At 43.5% G+C, this 10,773-nt stretch overlaps 1 protein-coding gene across 1 annotated transcript in view; it reads left to right on the top strand.

Annotated features, from left to right (window-relative positions):
- The first annotated feature begins 2,704 nt into the window (after window positions 1–2,704).
- Window positions 2,705–10,773, top strand: part of LOC144128189 (MAM and LDL-receptor class A domain-containing protein 1-like) — a 197,039-nt gene continuing 188,970 nt past the window's right edge. The window contains exons 1-2 of the mRNA XM_077661338.1: window positions 2,705–2,752; window positions 4,821–4,990. Of these exons, the coding sequence (XP_077517464.1) occupies window positions 4,918–4,990 (73 nt within the window). The 5' untranslated portion in view covers window positions 2,705–2,752; window positions 4,821–4,917. The remainder of the gene's footprint in view (window positions 2,753–4,820; window positions 4,991–10,773) is intronic.

Below are 10,773 nucleotides of genomic sequence, written 5' to 3'. Positions count from 1 at the left end.
AAGTACCTGAGCTGCGGCTACAGTGAGAAAAAGGACAGGGACAGGGAAAGGAAGGATAAGGGTAGGGCGCCAATGTACATTAAATACAAACAGAATATGCAAAATACATGTCGGGTGCGGCACCCGAGCATGGCTGCCGGCTCAGTTCGCTACGGTGTCGTAGCGGAGTTGCAGCGGAGTGGCTGCGCAAGTAAGTGATAGATCGACTCTATACTGCGCCTTTCAGAAATGCATCTATATCCGGATGTGCATCGCAACGAAGACAGGGACGACTCGGGCTATTGTGGGAGCGATGGACTAGGGTAGAAGCCCTTGTACGCACGTAGTGGTGTTTTCAAACATAGCGGGCGTAGTTCGTAGGAGCCTATGTCTGCGCAAGGGCGTCGGCATCAAATGCCACAGAGAAACCGAAAAACGCAGACACCGGAAGCAGAAGGGGACGAGCCGCAGCGGCCTAACTTCCTGCTCCGACAAAAGGCGGTGGTTTTGCTATCGTGTGCACGTTTAGGTGGGCAAATATTCACCGACACGGTGAGGAGAATATCCAGGCACTATTTTTATTCCTGCACTAAAATCAAACCAACAAAGGATCTCGAACCGGTCAATGAGGTTTTGAGAACGAACTAAGCTCGGAGTAAGAAATGATGTCCCTGTCGGGTGGTAGTGTGCTTTAAACACATCTCGTGTTGGTGCCTTCACCGGCAGTTTAGAGGGAAGCTACCAAAGGCTGCAAAGACATTTATGACACCAAACGTGCACCACATATGTTTTTGCGGCTACCATGTCTTTTAGAGTTCCCTCGAGTGGACAGTTTTTTGCACAAAGCACAGAGAAGCACACAAGACGAATGCTTAGTAGCGACTGTTTATTTTTCGAGCGGCTAAAGGCATTTTGTTTGAAAAAATGATGGGCAGATAAAATGGCATTGTTTTCCAGCAACGATTGCGTGTGCCTCTTCCGTTTTCTGATAAAGTGCCTTTTTCTGCCCGAAAAATAAACAGTTGCAGCTAAGCACTCGTCCTGTGGTGTTTATCTGTAGTTCAGCTAAAAAACTGTCCCTTTTAGTGCCGTCGAATCGCCCCAATCTTCAATATTGAGTGACCTTATCCTTTCACCGCCCTGTACAATAATACTGGCAGGCTGATCATTCTTCCACTAAAAAAAACTCTGCATGTTGGATGCTGCCGCAAATGAATTTTCCAAAGTATTACGAAACTGTTTCGTTCTTTTACCTCCAGAGACCATATTTCCATCTTGGTAGTTGGCGACATCCCGTATTTTCGACTGCATAAGCCGTCGTGGTACCTCAGTGGTTATGGTGCTTGGCAGCTGACCTCAAAGACGCGGGTTTGATGCTGTCCGCGTTGGTCGCATTTCGATGGAGGTGAAATGCAAGAGGCCCGTGTACTGCCCGACGTAAGTGCACGTTAAACAACTCCAGATGGCCGGGGTCACCCGGAGCTCACCACTACGATGTCTTTAGTCGGTTTGGGTCGTTGAACTTCATAAAACCATAAAATCGTATTTTCGGCTGTGAAGTGAGAGCTGGGAATATTACACAAATTTTCTGATTTGTTGAGATCTTGTTCACTGCTCAAGAAGGGTTTATATCGTGAACTGCGGAGTACAGAAAAGACCGGATGGACTTAACAGCGTCGTCATCCTATTGTCAATCTATCGCAGATAGCTAGAGCCCTTGAGTGATGGAACATATTGCGCTTTTCTGTGTTTTTGGCAGAAAATGGTGGCAATGATACAGTTTTATAAAGCCAGCGCAATGCATAACAATATTCGAGCTTTGGCTAAAACGCTCTCTTCCTGTAGAACAATGTTTGCGTCGATGTTTTTAAGTGCTGCACGTTGGCGTCGCCGATTGAGAAGCCTTTAACAGTATCCCAAAAGGCGCGATTATATTATTACCAATTGCTCCCAGCTTTTCGCTGTGGACTCGGTTTGCGCGTGTTTTACGGCGTGAATTTAAGAAACGCTTCTAGTTACGTCTTGACATGTTTCTAATCATGTACAAGGCTTTTGCAATGCAATAAGTTCGCTTTCCTATGCACTCGAAAATTCATTGCGCGTCATTCTTAGTGAAATTCAAAGGAAAATTAGACTGAATAGATGTGGTGTGGCGCTGGGAATACTAGCCAGTTATTCACTTGGTAGCATGCGTAACGCAGCAGTTGAGGTTGGTAATGAAAACGGGCCATACTATTCGCTTGATATCTACACTTGGTGACAAACGACTACGGCAGAAAGGAGACGATCGAAAAGGGACAGTGAGCAGAGGAACCTCATCTGTGCGAATGTTTTGATCGGAAGTGACATGCTTAAAATGTCACACTTCTTTGTCAAATTATCATACCATACCGGGAAACGCAAGGCCAATTCCAAGATTCTCCGCCAAGTCTCTGATGTAAAAACGCACCTGATTGCGCTGGATGCTACACCAGCACAGCAAAATGCCGTATTCGGTCTACGGGATGTGGGCCGTATTGCATCTGTTCGATAAGGCTGAGTAACTTCTCTTACGTATTTCGGAAGCTGACGAAATGTGTCGGCTCCTGGCGAGAGTAGGAAGTGCACAAAAGAAGGCAGAGCGGGACTTCCGGTGGGTCGATGCGCAAGTATATACGCTACTCCGGATGCCCGAGTATCGAGACACCGTGCGCCACTGCCCCTGTAAACGTTGCGCGTGAGAAGAACTGACGCCGGCTACGATCAGGGCACGGGAGAATGAAAGTTTGAACGTGTGAGTACATCACAGATGATTTTCCGCAGCACCGATGCCAATTTGTGCAATGGAGTGCCATTATCGAACAACCGTCACTAGCGGTGAAGGCTTGCAACTTTAAATATTTTTGTTCTCGCTTAGAAGAAGAAGGGCTCAGAAAAAATCACTGAGCGTGATTACTATCATATTAGCTATGCAATGCCTGACATTTTCTATTTTTCACTAGCACTAGTTCATTATAGCTTTTAAGCTTAATACACGAAAAAGCGCACTCTTTGCAACTTAAAATTTTCTTTCCTTAACTGATTCTATTCCATTCAAAATCTAACTTTCTCGCCATGCAATACGTCTTGACAGCCTAAGAAGCGTTTGATACTGCTCACGAAGGTCGCTTATGTTTTTCCGAAAAAAATTGTAAAATGACACCTTTCGGGCAGAACTAAAAAAAAATCCAAAACTTTCCTACTGGCAGTTTTTTCTCGTCTAATAAAAAGTGCAGTGCTTTTGTATTGTTCAAAATATTTTAAGCGAAATAAAGGAACAAATTTTTGATGTTATTCATGTGAACTATTTTTGCACTCGTCTGGAAAACTCAAGGCGCTGTCACATGAGCGGACAATTTTTGTTTTTGGCAAAAATATTAATGAAAATTACTTTCAACAGTGCGCCAAACTGCCATGAATTTTCAATTAGAAATAGGGGAGTGTCGAGAACACACTTAGGCGCGCTTGCCATAAAGTGACCCCTACAAAAGCCCCGAGCGCATTTCCTTTTGCTCGAAAAAAATTACTTCACCGCTTTTTTCTTCGCAGAACGAATGAGTGTACCTGGTGGAGCATGCGCGACCGTTTGGAAATATTTGTTTGCATCTACAGCTGAAGGTGGCAGTTCGCTATATAAACATATAGGATGACTATGCCAGTATTGTGTAAAAACTCGGATCACCAGATGCAATTCCAGAAACTAACGAACATCTTACACCATTCCCAATAATCATCAATGCATAAAACCTTTCTGAGGGCGTCATCGGCCTCGTTACTTAACTTGAGAAAAAAAAATCGCGGAGTTTGACTCTCTGCACTTCAGTGTCCATAGGAAGCAGCGATGAAATGCTATTCTTGGGAACTTTAGGAACAGATTCGACTAGGTGAGAGACAGGCTGGCGTAAGGTTTGTTTTGGAATTGCTGTCAAAGAGACTTCAGGATTGTCAGAAAGAGCGAATGCAGCTTCCCCTACCTCCAAGCCGCGTAATGTCTTGGGTTCCATGTCAACGTTGCGGCTTAACTGAACGCGAGTTGCGGCTATGTATGCGCCTGGCATATTTGTTACTTTCTCTACACGGAACGTGTAAAGGAAAAAAAAAAATATGCGCCCACTGAAAATAAAAATTGCACCCTTTTCGCTAAACCAGATGAACACCGGTATTCTCGATGTCTGCCTTATATTTGTTATTGCTTTTATTGTGAAAAGTGCTTACAAGCTTAGCCTCAATATCGAGAAAGTCGATAAGTTTTGGTGGTTACAGAGCGCGAACGAACCAAATTATGCGCACCTGACATTGCACGCCTGCATTAGATTTGGGACAGAAACTATCTATGGTGAAATAAAGATGCGCTTACCAATGGGCAGAAATCCCTGCTTCTGTTAAAGCACGGACTTCGCATGCAATAAACGCACGATATGCTCCTTCCGGTCATGGCCAGACATCCTGCTGAGCAATCACATTGTTGCGATAAGAGGCGGTGCAATTACATTGAGAGAAGGAAAATTACATTAATCACTAACAAATAGTCTCCGGCGGCGTCGTCTGCAGTCCCATGAGCCCTATCTCTTTATCGTTATCAAAACAGGGGAATAATTTAGCTGCCCAGACAAATATGTGGTACAGTTCCAGGAGACCAGCGAATGCCATTGTTTCACACAAACGACATTATCAAGTGCCGCTCCCTATTGGCACTGACTTCATCATGATGCCCGTGTTTGAACTAAAGATGCGACAGATACGCCATCACGCTTTGCTTATCAGTGAGGGGTAAGCAGCGGACGCCAGGGCTGACACGTTGTATATCTACCGTCCTGCGTCAGGCGCCCGGCATACCATCCACGTGTTGGGCAGCTGGTGACGAGAAGCCGGCGAGTCTGTATGCATCAGGCGTTGTGAGCCACGCAAAGTGCGGCAAAGATGTCGCTCTGCATACGAACGTTGATCAGCGCTTTTCTCCTCCTCTGGGCGGTGACCTCGACTGCCTCAGCAGGTAAGTGTCTCATGGTTAGAGAACTCACCGCCGTTTTTGTAAATAGATATTGCGAACTACTTAGTTGTGTTATTTCTTTTTAGTAAAAAATAACGCAAAAAATTGTGGCCTCTCGGTTTCGCGTTTGATAGTCAGCCGACCCACGCATTATAAATTGCGGAACCGGTCGGTGATGGAAACACCTGCATTCCGTTTTCTAGCATTTCAGAGCTCATAAAAGCCAACTGTCCGGTAAAAATGGCCTCTTGATTGATTAGAAGATTAGATCATGGGATCTTCTCAATACATCCCAACTTCTGTTCGTACTCAGCGTTCCTTTAAGACTGAATTAACCTTATCCACTACGTTGCAAAAACCTATACTACACATTCAGACACGGTTTTTTCGGTAGTTGCATGAGGGAGCACTTAAAATTTCCAGCGAAACCTGTCTATGTGGAGTGATCACCGCGAGCATGGCATTCAAGGTGGATTTTTCGTCTAGCGCCGACAATGATCAGCGCCGGTGGTGTTGTCGCGACTCCGGGACATCGGCACTATACTTAGTAGATGCAAGCGACAGCTTTGTACGCAAGGATAACATCGATTCATCAGATTTTTGTTCTGAAAGAGACCAGTGCTCCGCGGGCCTAGCCAGGACTATCGGCGGGTGCCCGTCCGTAACCTTCGTTTTCGGCGTTGTAAAGCAGATTCACTACGTTCTGAGCTCCTCTGATGGTAGCGGGCATGTTGTTTACAATTCCGTGATACCAGCACTGAGCGGACCGAGCTTTCTCCAAGATGGTCCGGAATCGACCTCGGCTCGGCACTCTGTTGCACACCAAAGGGCTTCACGCCAGCATATCTGTTTTTTTTTTAATCGGAAAGTTTAGCACGAAAAGCACTACAACTGCGGCAACAACAGTACTGTAACCCCTTAAAAGCCAGACACTAAAATTCTCTTTGTCCTTAAAAATACTCCCTTTTCCCTCACTCGCCACATTTGTGTAACGCCACTGGCAGCAACACGTCGAGCACGGCATCGTCACGCTGACTTTCTCTCAGCAACTGCGGGACTAACGGTTGCAAACAATCTTTTTTACCGCGCACTATTGCGGATTGGATCAACTTACCCGAGAAGCTACTAATCAGTATTGATTCTATACAACAAATGAATTGTGGACATCACTGATATCTAGTGAAATATTCTTACCCAATTTGTCATTCCATTATTGTTTGCATATCTCGTTAAACTTTATTAATGGTTCATTGCTACACGTAATCTGTTCTTTGTTTAGTGGGCTCTTGCATTACTTGGACGATTAATTGCTTTCCTTGCTTTATTGTCACAGCTAGTAGACCTGGTTCGTATTCTGTGCTCTGTTAATGTTGTTTTTTGCGTCCGCTACTGTCATTGCGTTGTTTTAATATTTGTATGCCACTCCTGCTTGGGTACACCGTGGCCCGTAGTATTGTGTAAATAAATCAATGAATGAATAAATAAATAAATAAATAAATAAATAAATAAATAAATAAATAAAGAAAGAAATAATAAATAAATAAATAAATAAACAATAAACAAATTGATAAATAAATAAATAAATTGATAAATAAATAAATAAATAATAAATAAAAATAAAGAAAGGAACTTTCGGTAGCAGTACCTGACATACAGACACGTAAAACATATATTCTGGACAATTTATTTTGTTATTTACTAACAGAATGTATTACATATTGTCGGAAATTTTTGCAAGCGTCTCTCAGACGTTGGTATGAAAGATTTTTCTTCTCTAAGCAATGCATATCCGCTTTTCTTCTCTTTATGCAGTTAAAAAGGGATTTGTTAGCTACCCTATGATATGCTAGCATGTCATAGAATAGCTAAAAAAAGGCAAATGTTTAACATTTATGGGTGAATGAATTTCTTACGAGCATCACTCTGAAATTGGTTGGTTTCCCGCGCTGAGCAGAGTTAAGCCGCATATATTTTCAAGTGAGTTGAGATACTGGCATCACGAGAAAACGCGCAATCAAGAAATATATCTTCCCGCACATTTATTCTTATTGTCAAATTTGTATGTTTTGCCGAGCTTACTGTGTGCAGCATTAGAGGGCGGAAATCGATACTTACTGTCCAAGTCGTAGTGTGCGAGCATACGTCTTAACTAAAACGACCATTAGAAATTCCTAAAGATGCCGTCGTTCTGTGACAGCTTTTAAACCTAATCCGTCCGGCAGAAATACGTGCTTTTAAATTATCGTGAAAAATGGGCTATCCAAGCTTAATTCTGAGCACATGTGGCACAAAAATATCCCCAGTCTCCACTCTCCCACCCAATTTTTACGTACTGGGCGTCGTGGCTCGCTCAGGTGGCTCCCGTAGACTATAGTCACCCTTCATATTCTTATCTGATTACCATGTCTAGGGTGGTTATTTGATCGCCGTGAAAGTATTCTTCTTGCTACTTTGTTTTACCTACAGATGAGCCTGAAGTTTTAAGTTAAGGACTTGAGTTAGTGATGTTGCTGCCTATACAGTGCAAAGAGAATTTTTTTACTTCAAGGATTCTGTTAGTCTGACCATTCCTGTGGAGTACCCGCTTTCTCTACTGAGAAGGAACTTGAGGCTAAGTGACCTGACTGCATGTGATTTCCTGTGATCACACCCTTTAAGCGAAGGACTGCGGAATCTGCATGCGAAAATGTCAGTTCGTATCATGCTGTAATAAAAACCACCAATCCTTATCACATAATCCATGCCACTGATCAGAAATAGACTTTGCGAATAGTATCCTAGAGTATGTGCTGTCACATGCGGCAGTTATGCCATCGTGACTTCTGCGTTTCCCATAGAGCTCAGGGATCCGAGTAGCTTTTATAGACAACGAAAAATAAATGCCCTCAGACTACATCTTCCCGAGCTAACGGCTGCCCTTGCCAGCCTCGATATCAATCGAGATGTGGAGCTTTGTTAATGTTATTTACTAGGAAGCGCAAAAAACAAAAAAAACAGACGATGGATGGAGTAGGGGACACAAAAACAAGTTCAAAAGCGCTGTCCCTTACTCCGTTACTCGTCCGTTTTTTGCTCTTCCTAGTAAACAACATGCATCACGAACTAGCCTGGCAGCTTGCTTTTCTGATTTGTTAATGCTATTCTACTTTGTTTCCAGTTTTATTTTCACTCCAAGAGGCGAATAAAAGTTTACAGCTTTGAATCTTCCGGATCTGATGCGCCTTTTGAGTTTTTACCCACGAAATTTGCTCAAGAGCATTTTTTTGTTTAGTAAATAGTTATCATCGTCTTCAAGGCCGCTCTTGCAATGGCCGCATTTCATAAACGGGGACGAAAGACTTGAAGGTACGCACGACGAGCGCTTGCGCTCGTCACGTGTGCCTTCAGGTAACTGCTCCAGCGTCTTTATGAATTATTTCTAATATATTCATATTCAATTGAAGGCACACACCCACAAAAGTCAAAAACGAAACCAGGATTGTAACCATGAGTATGCTAGATCAAGCCACGTAAATATGAACCAGATTTTATACAATTTAAGTGGGGTTGCATTGCTTTTGCTTTATAAAGAAAGAAAGCGAGTTTTTTAGAACCCCTTTCGTTATCAATCCTTAAGTGCTGCAGAGAACTTTGTCCACCGCAATTCGATTATGGTTGCGCGCACACAGGCACGCACACACGCTGTTGAGCTTTTGATTACCTGGCGAGATGTGCTTTTCTCCCATTTTCGTTTCAACTAAACAATACACGAGAGGTAGGACTGTTCAGCTTTGTCGGGTTTGGAAAAAATGACAGTTTTTAAATGAGTTTTCGAAAGCGGGAAATGTCATGCCTGTGTAAGTAAGTTTAAAGCCCCTCGTTTGCTATACAAGTGCTAAGCATGCTCTGACAGGATATAGTGCTATTTAGCCTGCCTGTTTCGTACCAATTTCTCAAAAAAGAAAGAAGCCGGCAGGAAATGCAAGTCATGCAATCTTTTGAATCATAAAGGACAGGGCGAACACATATGCTTGAATGTTGTTATTCCAGTCTTACAAAAACAAAGCTGCCTATTCCTCGAATTAGAAGGCGTTCATTTGACCAGCTTCAGGCAGAGGCATGCGCTAGTGCCGTTGCAGTAGAGAACAACGCTTATTGACGAAGAACATGACCAGAACACAAAAATTAGGCCATACATGGAAAAGGCGACAAGCGACACTGATCGAACACAATGCATCTGAGTCGCAAATATGCACAGATTTATACTGAATTTAATGGTGCGTGATGAAATAAAGAAGCCAATGTAACGCATATATCTGGTGGGAGCGTGTTCTGTGAAAATTCTAGCAAGCAATGAAGAGCGAACTATAAATACTCTAATAAAGCAAAACAGTTTGCACTCACTATACAGTGCTTATCGACCCCTGCACAAACTACTTCAGTTTCTCACGTAAGAGGACGCCTAAGTTAAATGATGAGTCACCAGGGTAGCTCAGTGGTAATGGTGTTCTGCTGCTGACCTGTAACACGCGGTATCTAGCCCAGCCGAGGCGGTCGTATTAGGATGCAGGCGAAGTGTTAGAAGCGCGTGCAGGGCGATGTATTTGCGCGTTAAAAAAAACTCCATGCGGCCGAAATTATGTGGAGTCCTCTACTACATCGTCCCTCGTAGCCTGAGCTACTTTGAGACGTTAAACCTTGTAAACCAAACAAAAGCGACTGAAAGTATGCGCAGTCTCTCTAGGATACATAAGCACAGTGTTTCTAGCCAAGAATAAAATAAACCGTGCCACGCCCATGCAATTAAACAAGAGAAGATGAAAATTTTTTAAAGCTCTGCGTCGTGACCCGTGGCTGGAGGCACGTCTCAGTGGGATATAAGGTTGTGCGACTAGAAGGAGAATGCGATATACGCTTGTTGTCTTAGGAATCAAAGGAAGAAATGACGCAGGCTTTGGGGCCTGCATATTTGACAAATAAAAAAAAATGAACAAAGTTGTTAGCCAGTTGGCAGGCACTATCCATTTCTGCCAGAAATAGTGATCAAATACTGATTGGGTGTCTTAAGCACACCATCGTTCCGGCAGCTACAAACAAAACGGGACACTAGCGCTCTCGATTGCTTTTCTCCAAGCCAGTGAGAGTGAAGTCCATCCTTATGAAGGAACACAGCGCTAAAGGAACGGGACAGAAAAGAACAAACACACTCTGCCCTGTGTGTTCTATTCGGTCCCGTTTCCTTTGCGCTGTGTTCCTTCATAACGTTCACTCACCAACTCGCCCAAAAACATACCTTAGTGCAAATCTGTATTCGCTTTTTATTTCCCTCTTTTCCTTATCTCTTGTCCTGAGTGGTTTCTTTTAAACGAACAATGTTATCAGCGCTGACCTCTTAGACAGCGTGCGATCATTTTATCAGCTCTCATTCTCCTGTTGGCATGATAAAAATACGAAGTGATTCATTCATCTGTCAGTGCTGATATTTTTGGCTTGCAATACATTTATATAGCATGAGACAAGGATCCGGTATGCATCTGAAGAGTAAAAGAGACCGGAAATGGTTTACAAAACATTATAAATGACAAGATGACGTATGTTGAGCTATACAGAAACAAAGTGAGGGATTTATTTTTGGTGCCCAGCAGTACCACGCAGTAGTGTGCGTTTGTCTCGACCAGTAGCGGCGCCGAGTGGAGGTAGCATGAAAAGCATTGATAACCCAGCTGAGTTGGAAAGCTGCAAGCGGCGATACCCACGGCGAGCAGTCAACACTCGTTGATGAGCGTCTATTTCAGCCGCACACGCCG

Source organism: Amblyomma americanum, chromosome 4 (genome assembly GCF_052857255.1).
Source record: "Amblyomma americanum isolate KBUSLIRL-KWMA chromosome 4, ASM5285725v1, whole genome shotgun sequence".
NCBI lineage: Eukaryota > Metazoa > Arthropoda > Arachnida > Ixodida > Ixodidae > Amblyomma > Amblyomma americanum.
Note: the sequence above shows the minus strand (reverse complement) of the source record. Positions and strands in the feature narration are given on the sequence as shown.